An 18,352-nucleotide genomic window follows, 5' to 3' on the forward strand; every position below is an offset into this window, starting at 1 on the left:
TTGTATTCATATAGGTGTATTATATGTATTATTACTGACTTGTGTTTAGTAATAATTCCTGAAGAATGTATTACTGTATTGGATTTATTTAAACAGAAAAAAGCGGATATACCTGTGATATTGTTCAAATGGGTGATTAAAAACTCTTTTTTTTCTGCTAAAGTAACCGTAAAGTCACATGAAGTGAAATTGGATTATGCAAACATTAGATACATTGGTAAAGGATGTAGTTAATGTTCATTCACATTGCTGTACTCGCCAAATTTAGATATATTTTTATTTATATTTAGATCTGTTATTCTTGATAACCAGTTAATGTTTTATGTCTGTGTTAGATTAGCTGATACGTAAATGACTTTTTCAGAGACCTGCATCAATGGTGTAGGCAGGAGTTTTGGAATTGTTCACCAAGTTTCAGAATATATCCTACCAGATAGTCTGAAAAAGTAACAAAAGTTTATAACTTAATAAAATAACGCTGGGGAATGTGTACAAAAGTGTTTTAATTTTAATCAACACATATTACTGCACAAAGTAAATGTTTTTAAAATGTGGGAGCTGTGTTATACATGACATATCACTGGCTACATGATTAGAATGTATTCAGAGGGTACTGGAATCAAACTTGTGTCTTCTGGAAGTATAATACAGTCACTGTCTGTGGAACAGAAGTGTGCTTTCCAAGCTACACCACCAAGTGCTTATTTTGTAGCTTCAAAGCACATTACCTTAATACAGGCATGGTTTATATTTTATTTGAGATGCATTTGTTTTGGTAAGCATTTGACAGCTACTCGGTAAAAAGGCTGGGGATTAAACAGGCCACAGATATGTGGGGAACCCTTTTAATCAATTTTATGAGGTACTTTGTTGCTCCTTTCTACTTAGTAATCTTCTGTACATCAAACCTGATACTACGCTAAATGTAATTACAGTTTGTAAAACAGTTGTCTTTGCTGGCTGCAGTGTCCTGCCATCTATAGTGACTTATATGACAGTAATTGGTTTATATGGCTCTATAGTGCAGAGGGATGGAACACAGACTGTCCCTCAGGAGACCCAACTGTGGGTACTTGGCCTTGTTACTGGAGGACCCAGCTTGGGTAAGATAGAAAGATATAAGCAGCTAGTGTGATCTCTGCTTCCTGGGGTGGGGGACCTTTTCTTAAGCCACTCTGTAGTGGTGGCAGGAGGGTGATTTTCTTTTCCAAGATGTGCACCAGTAGAGGACTGTGGTGGGATGCACATAGAACATTACCACATGCTACCTTTCTGAGAATGAAGCAGTTCTCCCACATCCAAGTTCACATTTCCTAACATTAAATAAAAAAAGTACTTCCTGATTTAGTATATAATGTCCCACTCTGCACAAAGAATGTATGGGCCATCGAGGGAGGAATGAGGAATGATAGGTTATGGTGTTAAACAGACACTTTAAACCAGATGTTTCCACCCTCAGTGGCACATGTGTTATGAAACTGGCAAACAAGTTTTATTTGTAGGTAATATGCATTATAGATAGGTGATATACTGCAGAAATCTGCAACATCCAATAAAGAAGCAAATTGCAGTTTCTACCCCCAGTCCCACCCTATCCCATATATACATATTTGCATTTATACTTTTTCACACATACATGTAAAACATTGTGATTTACCATTTATTGTAACCTTAAATGAAAATATATGTTCTCATAAATTTCAAAGTGGTTTTGTATTCTAAGGTATCAGATCTTCATGCTACTTGCTTTATGTACCAGAGTTGTTGTTGTTGTATCTTTCGGCTTTTCCCGGTTAGGGGTCGCCACAGCGGAACTCCGGTCCGCTAATGATTGGCAGTAGATTTTTACGTACTGAGTTGCCAGCTCTGATGCACAACCTTCAACGAAGGAATGCCCATTCACTCATGTCTCCACACAGAAGACACTTTAGCTGAGAATCGAACAGGACAACGTCATACTGTGAGGCGACAATGCTACCGCAGCACCACCACCGCAGTGTTAGTATAATCTAGTGGATGTATTAATGCTCTCTTATCGATATACATCCTGTTTGCCTAGTTTTAGTTTTGTCAGCCTTCAATTCTATACAACGTAACACTAATTTATTTATTTTCATTTCAGAACTGGGTAGGTATATGGGTCCTAAAGCCAAGGAGGCAAGATATTATATATATAGTAATAGGAGATTATAATGTGCAGTTGGTGCTTTGTAAAAGGAAACACACAGTATAAGCACGCAGAATAGATACATGCTTGCAGTAATACCCTATAAATATATAACACTGAGCACTTCATCAAATCATGTCATGGCTACTAGGTTTCTCTAATTAAGAAACAAACAAGTAAATAATGTCTTGTGTAGCTGTCATTTCATTTACAAAACAAAACCTTTATTCATTAAGTGGGTGGGTGGCTTTGAATAGACACAAACGTCTCTTTTTAAGAATGGTACCGCAGTAATTAAGTGACTTGTTCAGTCACACATTATATGTTAGTGTGATGCTTTCGGCAGTACTGTATTTGGGAATTAAAACTTCTGTTTTTTAATTTGTAGCACCAAATTATTGAACTATGTTAAGGTCACTACTTATGAACTATGAGCAATATTACTGGACATGCCTATGTTAGTTCTTTAGCCATAACGTATAAAATGATGCCACAAATGCAAAGGGCTAATAAACCGAAACACAAAAAGAAGTATAATTAGCTGTTGAGTTCCTGGCACTGCAGATTTTCATGTTATGAAACAGAAAAAGAAGCTGTTATGTCAGATAGCATCGCAAGCAACATATGTATAATATGTAATAACTCCTCTTTATGTCTGTTTTTAAGGATCGACTCTTTTTTGTAATGGAGTTTGTAAATGGTGGTGATCTGATGTTCCATATACAAAAATCTCGGAGGTTTGATGAGACACGTGCTCGTTTTTACACCGCTGAAATTACATCAGCGCTTATGTTTCTTCATGGGAAGAGTATAGTTTACAGGTGAGTTTTGTAGGATTCCTTGCTGCAGTGCCAAATAAGTAGGCTTAGTCTTTCTTTTTTAATTCTGTCTTGTTGTAATGCTGTCCTGCGGCTTGAAGGTAAGCAGGAATCTAGTATGAATTAACAAATCTATCTTCAGTAGAAGGCATAACAGGTTGTTCCCTGCAGGCAGCCATTTTGATGTCTGTCATAATACTGAAAAATGTGATGCATATAAAGATAAGTAACATAATTACTGATTGGCTGCAAAAGAAAAAAAATGTTATGAAAAAGACATTACTGTTTCTGAAAACTGCTCAGTGTTCATAGCTTTGCTTTTCTCCTGATGAATATAAACTTGTTGCTCTGTTACAAATCATGTAAATTAAACAGTGCTGTTTTGTGATGGTGTAAAGCCTTAAAGATGTCATTTATTTTTAATAAGCGCTTTTTTTGAAGTTATATTCCTACCGTTCCTGTATATTTCCATATTGTTTGCTTTCATTCTTAGACTGGGAGCTGACAAAGCCCCAGGATTAAATGATGCTGTCCCTTTAAAACCAGCTCTAGCAAAAAGGAGGGTAAATTATTGCTATTTATTGGGTGTGTTGTACTATATTAGATACTATGTTTTTACTAGTGTTTTATCATCTGATGAAGGGATTTACCCAAAAGTGTTTATGATACTGCTTTTATTGTTTTAATAAAGTGAAGTTGCTTCATATACAGCGTGGTAGTACTTGCCTTACTTTTGGATTTATTATTTGGATTTTTTGGCAGTACTTTTATTGGAAGGAGTCATTTAGTTTTTGTTCTTTACAAGAATTAACAAACACAATGAATAATATCATTTGTTTCCTTTTAATTTGTGTATCACAACCAAAATTGGTCTAATCATCACATGTATGCAAAGTTTAATGGATGTCCTTGTAAATACTTTAGTTATTTTATTTTGTAAAGTTATTATACATTGTTATTTGGATTGTATATGTTATAATCTCTGTAACTATATATTTATGTCAAATCTATGTGATTAATATATGAACTTCTTTTATTAAAATCAACAAAATTGCTTTAAAAAAAGTATATACTGCAATGTGTGACTCATGTTTTCCAAGAAATGAGGCTGATTAAGGAATTCATGGAGAGTATTCTTTTTTATTATTATTCTTATTGCTGATAGTTATCTGTTTTTTTTTTTTCATGCTGAATTTTACCCAAATTCAAGGTGTAGCGATACGGGTTAGATGTGTCCTCTTATAGTCTAATATGGTTGTGTACATAATGGGAGAAAAAAATGCTTTTATCCCTCATTATAAGTTTTTGTGGCTTTACTACACCAGATTTTTGGAAAATGCATGTATTTGTTGAAAACAGAGTGATATTCAGAAAGGGAAACTAATAATCAAAAAACAGTGAATGTTGTAAATACAGGGTCATAAAACATTGGACTCCAAATATAAAATGCACCCTTCCTTAATAAAAAGAAAAACATAAAAAACATTATGGGTTTTATCCCTAAAACATGGGACTTCATCAGAGTATCAAGTAACATATAAACACATCCTTGTATAAAAAAGTCAGTCGTGATCAGATTAATTAATGTCAATCAAATCCCAACTTAATTTAAAGCAACAGCTTTAAAATTCCAAAAGTACCTTAGGCAGTTTATACATATATATAACAGATATAATAAGAGGTGTAAATAATAAAATATATTATAAATATATAATAAATAGCTATAATTAAGCGAGTCTGTATTTTTGTATTGAACTACATTCATATAAACCTCATTAGAATTGATTTATTGTTTTGAATTTATAAAAGTATTATATAATTTGATGTTTTTACCAAAAAGACCAAGAATATGATGATTGATTCATTATATATTTTTTATCAAATTATGAAAGTTACACCACTTCCTGTTACTTAGTATTTAAATGAGGGATAGGAAACTGTCTATTATTTCTGATGAAGTTCACGTCATTAAAGTGGATGAAAGCGCTAAAGTTCATTTGCCTTGGAGTGGTTTTTCGGACTGGTTTCTGTGGTTTTTTGTTCCAGTGTTTCATTTGTGTTTTAAAAGTTTTTTCCGTTCGTCTCATTCTTTGGTACGGAATCCAGTTCATGGCCACTGAGGTTTCTTCGCAAGACGTCCTGCTAAATCTATCTACCTATTCTATCCAGGATAGAGGGGATGATATATTGAAGACATCTGATTTTCAACAAAGACTATCTGTTACTATCACGAAGATAGTCAAAAACTGTCTGCAAGGACAGTTACAATCTTTAAAAGAACAAAAGGGTGAGGGCACTTTAAATTTTCAAACTTTTGAAGAGCCACGCCCTCTGCACGTCACGAACGCTAACAGTGGTGTTGATCCTGAGAACCGAAATGGTAAAGGAGGTGAGCGACAGAATTTGGCAGAGAATAACGTGTGGAATTATGTTTGTAAATTCAAAGAAAATCCATTTTCTAGGGTGGTGGATGTTTCTGCAAACGAGACTGTAAGTAAACAACTAAATGACATTAATTCATGCAAAAAACGTATTTTCGAAATGGAGCGATTAGTGTTCAAACACGTTACTTTGGTTTTGGAAGTACAATATTTGGGAGAGTGCATTAAGCGTAAAGTTGTGCCACAGGGTTTAAGGATGGCCAAGTTCCCTAATTGTGTTTCACCTGGGGACGAATTGTGTAACACCTTGATTGAACTTTACAATGAAACTGGATTGGCTATGATGCGTGTGTTGGTGGCACATTATGAGAAAGAGACAGTTAAGGTTAGAGACAGTATTAAGTCGTTGGATGAAAGCATTAAAAATCATAGTTGCTTCAATGATTTATTGACATTATATAATGGCGTCGAAGCAAAGGCTGACAGACACAGAGCGACTATCATTGCTAGGAAGCAAAACAAACTAAAAAGAGACATTTATGCATACAAGCTTAATCAAGCTTATATTTGCAGTATAGATGATGACAAGTTTTCAAAACAGGTCCCTAACAGCACTAATTTGCACGTAAATATGGTAGGTAAAGTAACAAGTTTTAGTGAAGGGATGAATACCATCAATAAGGACATTTCCCAAAGGTCAAATCAGATTGAAATGACAATGTCCAACAAAGAACTGTCCCACAATGAAGATGATAATTCAAATATAGCAGTTGAAGCTGGGACAAGCTTTGCTGAAGTGGTAAGCACTTCAAATGGACAGAGTTCTGGTTCTTTTCTAAAACAGGGGACTTTCAAGAAATGGACTACCAAATGGTACAATTCAACACAGCAGAAGGGGAAAACAAAGGGGAAGAACAAACGGAGGTGGTAAATCCACTTCCAAGTGATAAAAATTTTAACATTGATATTGTGAATTTAAGCAATGTGTCTCTTTCTGCAGCAACAAGTAATGTGTTAAAAAAAGGGTTCTCCTTCATTCCTACATTTGGAGTGAATTTGGGGAAACTGATGGTAGATTTTAGGCTTTATTTGCATAAACTCAATCTCAAATATATTATGAAAGAAGTAAATGACATATGGCAACAGACATTTTCAACACCTAGTAAACCAAGTGTTTTTAATCCACCTTTGGTCAACACTTTGCAGGTTTTTCAGAACATTTGTGAGAAGGAGTTTAGGGAAATCAAATGTCACAATGTAAAATACAATTTAACTAACGACGAATGGCTTGCATTAAAAAATCTTACTAGTAATTCTAACATTAAAACTATGAAAGCAGACAAAGGGGGAAAAGTAGTAATTATGAATACAAGTGATTATGAAAAATCGCTAAATTTACTACTGGAAGATGCCAACACATACAAGAAGGTCTATCTAGACTTCATAAGGTGTAGTTTCAGGAGAGTGGACACTTTGCTTTTTGATGTGCTTTGCCAAGGTGAGATAGACAATAGGGATTATGATTTTTTATTGGTGGAGTATCCCAAAATGGCTACTTTTTTTGGCATTCCAAAAATTCAGAACAATGGAAGGAATCCACCTTTTAGACCTATTGTTTCTGCCAAACAATCTAAGACTGAAAACATTTCTATATGGTTAGACAGTGTACTAAATCCAATAGTACAGAGGTCTGAACATTACTTAAGGGACTCTTGGCATTTACTGGAGATCCTGAGTAATTATAGAATATCAGACAAGAATATATTCATTGGCACACTTGATGTGAGGAGTTTATACACCTCTATTAGTCAAGATGAGGGATTAGACTTTATGAGAGAATATCTTACATCTAGCACTGATTTCCCTGCTGTGAAAGTAAACACTATCTGTACATTAATGGAATTGGTACTTGATAACAATTTTTTCAGTTTCAACAAATTCTTGTATAAACAACTGTCAGGTGTGGCCATGGGGGCAAGAGTTGCGCCAGCCTTTGCCAATATAGTGATGGCAAATTGGGAACAGAAGTTCCTTAAGGTACACCCTAGCTACAGTAAAGTGGAACTTTACACCAGATACATAGATGATTTGTTTTTTCTGTGGTCTGGGGAATATTTAGAATTAGTAGACTTTGTCAATGACCTCAATAATACAACAGATTTTCTGTTTTTCAAAATAAGTGGATTTGGCGTTAAATATAGATCAAACTACTGGACAATTTATTAGTAACATATATAGGAAGTCTTGTTTTGCAAATCAATACCTACACAAGGACAGTTTGCACCCAGCACATATGAAAAAAGGTGTAATTAAGGGGCAAATGATTAGATTGAGTAGGTTAACATCTAAGGATAGTACTTTTTTGAATGAGTTGATGGTTCTTAGACAGCTGTTTATGCAGAGAGGCTACGACGAAAAATGGTTAGTGACAATAGAAAAAGAGGTTTCCACGCTGAGAAATGGTGTAGCAAAGCCTATTCTCACTTCTAGAGACACACTGGTTGTTCCTCCAGTCTGTGTTTCAAACAGTAGCAATCAAAACACACAGGAATTCTACACTTCTTTTCCTTTACCAATAGTTAATGAAATCTGGTGTATTAAGGAGGTGATAGAAAGAAATTGGAGAATTATTCTTGGCAACAAAGATTTAACTACACTGTTAGGTTTAAAACCAAGGTTTACATATAAGAAGGTCACCAACATCAAACAGATGTTGGAGTCATCTAAAACAACACAGAAGGACAACATGAGGAAGGTTTGCACTAAAAAAGGGACATTTGCATGTAAGAACTGCAAACAATGCAGATTCATCAGTAACTCATCATTTATCACAATGGAACATTTGGGTCAGACTTTCTGGGCTAACAAATATTTCAATTGTCATAGTGAGAATGTGGTGTATATTGCTACTTGTTGTACATGCAAAAATTATTACATTGGTAAAACTAAAAGAATCTTAAAACGTAGAATATATGAACATGTGTTGGCTATAAAGAAAAAAGACAGAAACAATTCATTAGCTAGACATGCACTTTCTTGTACAGATTTCAAGAAGTTTGAATTTTTTGTTTTGGATTACATAGACAAGGGAACATTTATAGGGGATACAAACAACAAATTAGAGCAGAAGGAAGCTTTATGGCAGCTTCTGTTTGGAGCTGACACTTTCCCTGGTCTAAATGAAGTGATTAACATAAAGTGTTTTTTAGTCTATAGATAACTATTTATAGTTATTATACATGTTTCAATATTTAATTCATTATACAATATATTATGTATTTTTTTATATATACATGAATTTTTTGATATACATTTCATTAGAATTGATTTATTGTTTTGAATTTATAAAAGTATTATATAACTTGATGTTTTTACCAAAAAGACCAAGAATATGATGATTGATTCATTATATAATTTTTATCAAATTATGAAAGTTACATCACTTCCTGTTACTAAGTATTTAAATGAGGGATAGGAAACTGTCTATTATTTCTGATGAAGTTCACGTCATTAAAGTGGATGAAAGCGCTAAAGTTCATTTGCCTTGGAGTGGTTTTTCGGACTGGTTTCTGTGGTTTTTTTATCCCTCATTATAAGTTTTTGTGGCTTTACTACACCAGATTTTTGGAAAATGCATGTATTTGTTGAAAACAGAGTGATATTCAGAAAGGGAAACTAATAATCAAAAAACAGTGAATGTTGTAAATACAGGGTCATAAAACATTGGACTCCAAATATAAAATGCACCCTTCCTTAATAAAAAGAAAAACATAAAAAACATTAAGGGTTTTATCCCTAAAACATGGGACTTCATCAGAGTATCAAGTAACATATAAACACATCCTTGTATAAAAAAGTCAGTCGTGATCAGATTAATGTCAATCAAATCCCAACTTAATTTAAAGCAACAGCTTTAAAATTCCAAAAGTACCTTAGGCAGTTTATACATATATATAACAGATATAATAAGAGGTGTAAATAATAAAATATATTATAAATATATAATAAATAGCTATAATTAAGTGAGTCTGTATTTAAGCACAGGTTGTATTGAACTATATTCATATAAACCTGGGGGTGGGGGGTCAGTATCATTAAGTTTCAACTACCATAACATTTCTCTATATTACAATTTTGTTGCCCAGTCTCCACCACAAGGATTAAGGTCCACTTGTTCCAAAATTGCAAACCCAAATTTACTGCAGTAATCATTTGATGATATTTTTTTTTAGCTAGGGCATTGTTAATGTTCTTCTTCCTGATATCATATAAATGTTTGTATATTCTTTTGCGCAATCAACTTTCAGTTTTACTTATGTAGAAACCAGAACACCCTAGGCATTTAGCAGTGTTCACCAACCCTTTAACACAATTTTCTCAGTGCAGCTTTAGTGTGGATCTCAATACATTGTCTAGTGCAAAGGAGTCCCCTTCTGTAATGCAACTATATTGACTACAATGTCCACACCAGGTCATGCCACTCTTGACTGGAAAACTGGTATAATCAAAAGTCCTAATGTGGGGGGAATTCAAAAATATTTTTAAAATTACTTGCTGTCTTATAAATAAAATGTGACTCTTCTAGCAATTTAAAAATTGTAGGGTTAGCTCTAAAAACATTCCAGTTCTAATTTCTCTTGTACCTGTATTAAACTGAACCACTGTGGCACACTCAAAATACCTTTCAGGGATGGCCTCTTTAGTTTTGTTATCAGAAGCAATTTTAAGGCCAACTCCTAAAAGGGATTTGTGTTCTGTACCCCACCCTTTCTTAACCTCATTAAGAATATCCCTTACTAATTTTTCAGGGTAACCTCTAACCATAAACATAATAAAATATTTTCTAATTCAACAGCTACATCTTCTGACTCAGAAGTCATTCTGGCTGCTCTAACGTATTGTACTTCAAATAAATTTATTTTTTGAAAAAAAGGGTGAGAACTCAAAAAGTATAAATAACAATTACTATAAGTTGTTTTTCTATAAATCTGTGACTTAAAACCACTCTGGGTGTCCAGGTAGTTCATGCTTCTGTTACTGATATGTGAAGTAAAACTTAAAACTTTAGTAGTCCCATTTAAGTAATCTAAAAAAAAGCATTCAACCTGGGTATCGGAACCTTCCCAAAGAATAAACATATTGTCCAAAAAGCATAAGTATAATCTTATATTCTGAAAAAAAGCCACAATAAAAAAAATGTGCCTTTCTGAAGCCACCATAACTAAATTAGCATAAGCAAAAGCTGCACCCATCACTTCCCCATAGTCTTTTTAAATACTTCACCTTCAAAGTATACATAATTGTTCTCTAACACGAGGGAAATCAAGTCAAAATTAAATTAATCTTATCATCTGATAAAAACTCATAGTCAGTTAATCTTTCATGGAATATTTGCAAACCTTCCTATGGGAGTGAGGAAAAATGTCCACAACATCAACAGTGACAAATTTAATCTCACTACTCCATAAATGTGGTTTTAGCCTATCTGGAAAGTCATACGAATCTTTTAGTAAATGCGGTGTCAGATTATAGATGGGTTTGAACCATCTGTCAATAAAAGTAGCAATTGGATACGTTTTGGAAACCTGGGCTGCCACAACATGTCTGAATGGGGATCTAGGATGTTTTTGTGAACTTTCAAAATGCCAAAATTGGATGGAATAATGAGTTTAGAGGTCTTTAAAATTTAAACAATTTCCATATGTAATTTACTGTTCAAAACTTGATCTTCCAGCCTCAGATCTCTGTGGTCGTAAGCAATATTAATATAATTCTTAGCAACAGAAATCTATGTATCAGTATTGTACAGAATATTGAGCACAGTACTGGAGTAATTGCGAGAATCAAACAAAACCATACCTCCCCCTTTATCAGGTTTCATGATCCTTAACAAATCATCACGAAGGAGCTCATACAAAACATTTCTTTCTTGTTTAGTAAGATTGTAATAATGATGTTTTGTATTTGAATGCATCTCTAAAGGATACATTTAATTACTCACAACTTTTTCAAAAATATTAATCAAAGGATGCATGGGTGGATTAAAAGTACTTCTCTTCTTAATTGAAAAATCCATTTTAACAAAAGTGTTATTGGAGCACGCCTTGTTAACAGTAAAAAAATACTTCTAAATTAAATTTCCTTGTTAACAATTTGAGTTACACCAAGGAATCAACTAAATCCATATTGCTTGTTGGAACAAATTTAAAGCCTTTCTGAAACAGAAGGAAATGCTTCTTAGTAATAGTGTGGTTAGTGTAGTTAAAAATGTCATTACCATTATCTGAAAGCATAACTCCCTCATCCTGTTGAAGGGGATGCATTACCTCTTTTTGCTGCCTGACCTCTTGATGAATTGCCAGGCTAGGAGGTGATGGTGTTGATTGTATGCAATGGCTCATATAACCACTGTCTGCAAGAAACAGAACTGATTCATCCTGTTCAAAGCAAGTCAGTATATCTTTTTCCTGCCTGACCTCCTGGTGGGATGCCAAGATTGGGGGTGAGAGTGCTGAGAGTGCTGATTGCCTGTCTTGGATCCTGGACCTATTCTCTGCAACTCACTAGGCATTCTGACCTGTTTAATGTGGGAAAATCCAGAAAGTTGTCTAAATTATAAGAGATACCAGCCTGTGATCCCTCCCTAACGTCATCTGTCCTATCCGGAACCTCATCAGCAAAATTCCCTCTCTCCAAAGCCTTATTTTGGGTATTCCTTTCAAAGCAAAACAAACCAACCTTTATGGGATAAGCTTTGTTATTTTTGTATTATGCACAATCTCTTATATTTTTTCTTTTGTTGCCTTTAGAAATTCACACTACAGTTTTTATCGACATCATATAGGGCATTGTTGTAAAAATTCCTGTATTGATGAAAAATCAAATCTTGTTTATGTCAATATTAAGCTTCTCAATTTCCTCTAATAAAGTAGAAATGTTAAACTCATACTAATAAGCTCATTATTAATTATTAGGGTCTATATTACCATATCGAATGGTAACAATGTTGAACGCTCATATGAGCGAAAACGCACAAGAACAAACTTGTTTTTTGGGGGTCACAGTTCAGTGAGGATTGGAATGTTTGCCCTTTCCTCACTATAGTGCGACCTCGGAGTTGGAATATATATGTAGTGGGGTGCACAACCCCCCACAATAGCAAGTTCGTTCTTGTGCATTTTCACTCATGTGAGCATTCGACATTGTTACCGTTTGATATGGTAATATAGACCCAATTATTAATAATTGTACTCGTAAGCTCCATTAATCTGAAGCCATGCCTATCAAACAAATTAATAAAATCCATATATAATGCATTGTCATTTCTAACCCCAAAAGGGAATTTAAATATCTGTAAACCTTGTGATAGAACTGAAATGTTAACACACTGCCTTAAATATACTTTGTCCATTTGCAGACTTTTAACTTTCAAAAGATATTTTCAAAAAGATGTATCAGATCTTTCAATGTTGAAATATGCAATTTATTCATGTCCATATTTCTGTGCTGAACGGGAACATCAGAAAACTGAAAATTTCGGTCTAATACAGTTTTAAAATCAAGTGTCCTATTGCTCTCAAATGAAGTGTTTGTAACCCCAAAGGGCAAAGAAGAAAGCTTATCGCTATTCACATACCTTCATAAAAATTATTTCCTTCTCCGAAGGTGAATGTACACTAATGGATCCTGTTCCAACTGCAGCCGTAAACTGTTGATTGTTCTGACTGGATGACATACCTGTATGCAACATTTGCATAGATGTAACTCTTAGGGGTAGAGATAACCCTTCAAACAACTGGAAACACATTTCAATGACTTTGGTAAGATCTGCCCTCATCATGGAAAGCTGCGTTGTAGATTGAGCATATCCAAGTGCTCTTTAGAAGTGGGAGAAGATGAAAATGGGTCCAGTGAGTCCATGACTCTTGCAACAACCCTGTAAAGATGGAACCAAAACTAAAATAAAGTGCAGTGATGTTCACAAAAGGAAACTAGTAACCAAAAAACACAGAACGTTGTAAATTCAGGGTTATAAAACATGTTTTGGACTAATGAATTTCTTCCTGTTATAGGTGGAGAATGTGACTTGATGAGGGTATGGTTATTTAACGGTGTGATGTAGTTCAGAAGAAATCTTATATAATTAAAGACAAAAGCACTCAACTCATTAAGTATTGCATGTAGATTAATTGAGTTTTGGATATCGTGTCTTTATTTCCTCTGGGACTCTGGTTGTCTGGATATTGGCATAGTTTTGTGGTGATACCAAGTTTCTCGTGCATGCCCATGGAAGCTCACATTTCCACTAGAGAATCTAAATGTATGCATTATTGTTCTGCAAAACATAAATTGCTTTTTATTAACTGATATTAATGGAAATGACTGAAATGTTCTCACAGTGTATTTAAGACTATAAAGTGTGCTGCTATAAGTTATGCTTTCCTGTTGACTAAACATCACAGCAATCTCACAAAATGAACATATATTTGTTTTTAACTGGGACAGGTACATGAAAGTAAACAGTGTTTAGAGTTAGTCCTGGTTATGTTTCACCATGGCAAGGGAAGGAATGTCCATTATCTCTTTCTAGATTACTTTTGAAACTTTCCTCCCATTCAGTATTGCCTGTGTCCATGAGACATGGCCATTGGGTCCTTTGCCATCACCAGGTAATCCCATTTGTTCCATTGAAGCATGAAGGCCAGGTATCTCTGGACTAGGCTCGGTAGTATGGTGAGCGCTGAGCAGCAAAGTGCAGGCCAGCCACAGGTCCTGGTGAAACAACCTACCCTTGCCCATATAGTGATCCTTACAGTAAGTCCTTTTTGCCATTTATTGAGCTGTCTTCTTGACAGTTATGCGCATCACAAATAGTGTATTTCTGGCAAGCTTGCACCCATAGATGCAACACACAGTGCTCCCAGTAGGTGTCGCCAGTTAGTGGTCCAGAGCTGCCCCCCAAGGATGGCCAAGCCACCATTGGCCACTCACTGCCATTCTCATAGCCCAACCCTTCCAGCACCATTGTTTCTAATCAAACAGTTGTGGTCAGGGCTTCATTTCTCTGTACTATGGGGCTGGAGTACTTCTAAAACATTAAGCAAATGACTCATAATGATAGGTATAGCCATTTGTAGTGAAGGAAAGATGCCCTTATGTTTGACTATGCAAAGCTGTGCAACACTATTTGTGTCCATTTGAGGTAGGAAGCAGATTACAGTGTTATATTCAGGTAAAGTTACTAACCAATGTTTTTATGATTCAAATAAAAAAACTTGTTCACAGTGGGGTTTCACCTAGTTTGGAATTTCTTGGAATATGTTGTAGAGTGTGAGTGAATTGTGAATAGACTTTATCTGTGAGAATGGTCAGATTGATTTACATTTATGTTTGTGCTGTAGATAGGATCTCTGAATCCAATGGCTAGGTCAGTATGAGTGAATTAATTAAGGGTTAGTAAGTTGGTAAGAGTGCTTGTTTTTTGTTTTAGACTAGAAAATCACATGATACTGCAGAATGCACTCAGCACTCTTGTACTCGGCTCTGATCACTAACGCACACATGTATATCAAAATACTGAGCGCATGTACAAACTCATTTTTTTCTTGCCAAAAGTAGGAAATGCACTTAACCATCATGTAGCTGCATGAGTGAAGTATTTTTTGTTATGGCATTTTTTATTAATAAAGTTCTACTGCCACTGACAATAAATGAAACTAGAAGCAGGTTGAGTTTCTTTTTGTGCATAATAACCCAGAGTGGATAGAATTATGTTACTGTCAAAATTACTGATGTCTTAAAAATATTTTATGAGAAATAAATGTAAATCTGCTTGTTTTAAAACCTAGATTTTTTTATTTTCTAGATGAAATTCAGTTTTATTCTTGTAATTAACATTTTCATGCAGATTTAAACACTCATGTAATGTACATCTGTATTGAAGTATTTCCATAACATTGTGATAATCTGATGAAGTAAATGTGCTACAGTTTTGTGTTTAGAATAACATTTCAGAAACTTTGTGTAGAGTATAAACATCATTGTTATTATTACATACCTTGTTTTGGCTTTGTGAATTTTAGTTAATATCCAGTATGGTTTACTTCAGGAGGCTACATGCACTGATAATGACACATAAATCTTATCTTTTGCCTTTAAAGTAAATATATTAAACATCAGTTGATCAGGACTTGCATCATTTATAAAGACAGGTATGATTTTTTTTTTCATTTCATATCAGTATGTCATGTTACCTGTGCTATCTGTGGGGTGCACTAGCTTAACTCCCTGACTTAGTTGCAGGTAAATCAGGAATGAAGAGAGGATCCACGTGCTGCAACAGACAGCTTTGGGGGCGGGGGAGTGAGCAGCAGAGGTTGGCTAGTGCTGCAACAGACAGCTTTGGGGGCGGGGGGAGTGAGCAGCAGAGGTTGGCTAGTGCTGCAACAGACAGCTTTGGGGGCGGGGGGAGTGAGCAGCAGAGGTTGGCTAGTGCTGCAACAGACAGCTTTGGGAGCGGGGGGAGTGAGCAGTAGAGGTTCACTAATCTATCCTATTGGGAAATTTGCTTTGGGAAGTCAGTGCTAAGCATCAGCTGTCGGTTGACAGGATAGAATTTCCAGCAGCTTACTGACAGGACTGCATGCTTGTCCCATCATGCATAATTGAGCTGGTTATGCTAAGCACATCTGGGGCATCTGTATTGTAGGCCCTGCTATGGCCAACTGCATGTTTTCTGGCTGCAATCAGACTGGAATTAAGACACAGACTCAGCATCATCCCACCAGATGACAGCCCACTGGATGTTGTCTCTCACCATCACTATGGATGAATGTCTCTTTGGACAGGGGGCAAAGGTCCATTTGGTTGGTAGGGGTGGATGGAAAAAGATATAGAATAAAAATTGATGTGACACAGTTTTAAATTTTCTGTAAAAGTAGCTGAAAAAAATGTATTTGAAACTGACTTTGATTGTAATTATTAAGAAAAATCTGTGAAATGCCAAAACCATTAAAAGTGCAGGTTCCATGCCATGAGAGTATTACCTATGCAGTATCTCCAACTAAACATTCATTACAAAGACATTGCTGTTCAAGTTAAAATACAGTTAGTTGTGAATGGACATTCAGTATTTTTCTTCAAAGGACATTTTTAGAGAATCTCAGTTTCACATTGGTGAAGTAGTTGCAAAATTTTACAACATACTGCTTAAGCATTACATTCCATGTGTACATATTTGGTAGATTTCTATATGTATAATTTTAATCATCTCTCAGATTTGCACACACATCATACTTGCTTTTCCTGGTACAACACTCAAACAATACAAGTAAATATATCTTCCAGAGTCTTCATCAATACTGAATTACATTGAATATTCTTGGTGTTCTTACCAAACAAGCAAGCTGCTTTTATTTATTTAATTTAATTTAGATTGTTCTTTTCACAATTTTAGTATGTTACATTAAAATATGATTTTGTGTAAGCATGTATGTGTGTGTGTGTGTGTGTGTGTGTCTGTGCTGTGTGTCTTGTACTTTTTTCAGAATCAGCAGATTAAGTAAATGACTCCGGTACAGATCTTCTTTTCAGTAACTCATTAAACACCTGGCGTAAAATTGGAATATTTATATCACTCAAACTGGATGTAAAACCCCCAGAAATAATGGGTGTTCCCATAGATGTGCTTTGTTAACTTTTTTCATTGAGGTAAATATCATATTCACTGAAAAAATGGGCATTCCCCTAGTACAGATGGCAACTGTAGCTTTTCTGCTAATTCTTTTAGTCTAATAGTGAATGTGGACACATCTGTAATATTTTGAAAGGGGGACAGAGGGTGGTGATGGGTCTATCGTTTGAAAACTCTGTTGAGTTTCTAGCTTTGTTTAGGGGAGGATGTTGGATTGTTTACCTAGGTTTGGGATATGTAATTCTTGAACTGACCTGTAAGTAGGAATGGATATCAGGTAAGCTAATAAGATAATACTATGGCCACTGTTCTGTGGTATTCAGCAGTAAGAGAGTCAGCTGAAAGGCTGAAAAGCATTAATTTTGATTGAGTATTGCCTGATAGTTGCCATAGAGATAGCTTTAAGTGAGATGGTGCTTGCTTAGTTGGGGAGATGAGAGAGGCTGGTGGGTTTCAGGCGCCTGGGCAGCAAGACATTTCCCTGTGGTACATTTGACTGGGGACACATGGCTGAAATGACAGTCAGCTGCAGAGAAATATGGCTGTTTGCAAATTCCCTGTGGGCAAAGAGAAGCACACACTGCCATGCTCACAGCTTTAATAACCAAATGCATGGCGGCAGAAGTAATGAGTATTGTGTTCAGTGTACAGTACATACTTATGTAACTACAACATATAGAAGTGTGCTACAGCATGGAGGAAATCATGCAGGCTACTGTAGTCATATTTTTAATCCAGTATGGGTTTTAGGTAATGTTCCCTATACTCTGTGAAGGGGGTAGTGGTCCACACACTCCAATTATAAAGGCACTGCCCATTGTGTACTGCATTTTTACTGCTACTGACATGCCCTCTGGCCAGCCTGCTGCTGATGCCTGCCATACTGCCTGCTGTCTCATGTTCCCTTGGGGACCATGGACATTGTTTTCCCCCTGTGCATTTGGTTCTTAAAGTTGAGGGCATGGCAACATATTCTTCTCTTTGCTCACAGGGAATTTGCAAACAGCCACATTCCTCTGCAGCTGAATGTCACTTCAGCCATGTGTCCTCAGTCAAATGTACCACAGGGAAATGTCTCACCACCTAGGCACCTGAACCCAGGATGGTGACTGCAGGTGTGACCTTTTGTTTAATTAGGGATGTTGCAGAGATTATGCAGTGTGAGTTAGGCTGATAAGCTATGGTTGTGTTTGTTTATGCACGTAGTGGGCTTGGCTGTAATATTATCTGGTATGAAAATCTTGTTTGTGGTGGCCTAGAAGACTTTAAGTGACTTGGCTGTTGTTTTCTTTGT

The 18,352-nt window shown here is 35.5% G+C and overlaps 1 protein-coding gene across 1 annotated transcript in view; it reads left to right on the plus strand.

Annotated features, from left to right (window-relative positions):
* The window catches only part of PRKCH (protein kinase C eta), a 1,606,604-nt gene that overhangs the window by 1,315,466 nt on the left and 272,786 nt on the right, over positions 1 to 18,352 (plus strand). The window contains exon 10 of the mRNA XM_044074487.1: positions 2,834 to 2,988. Coding sequence (XP_043930422.1) covers positions 2,834 to 2,988 — 155 coding nt within the window. The remainder of the gene's footprint in view (positions 1 to 2,833; positions 2,989 to 18,352) is intronic.

Source organism: Protopterus annectens, chromosome 6.part0 (assembly GCF_019279795.1).
Source record: "Protopterus annectens isolate FY-2018-M chromosome 6.part0, PAN1.0, whole genome shotgun sequence".
Classification (NCBI taxonomy): domain Eukaryota; kingdom Metazoa; phylum Chordata; order Ceratodontiformes; family Protopteridae; genus Protopterus; species Protopterus annectens.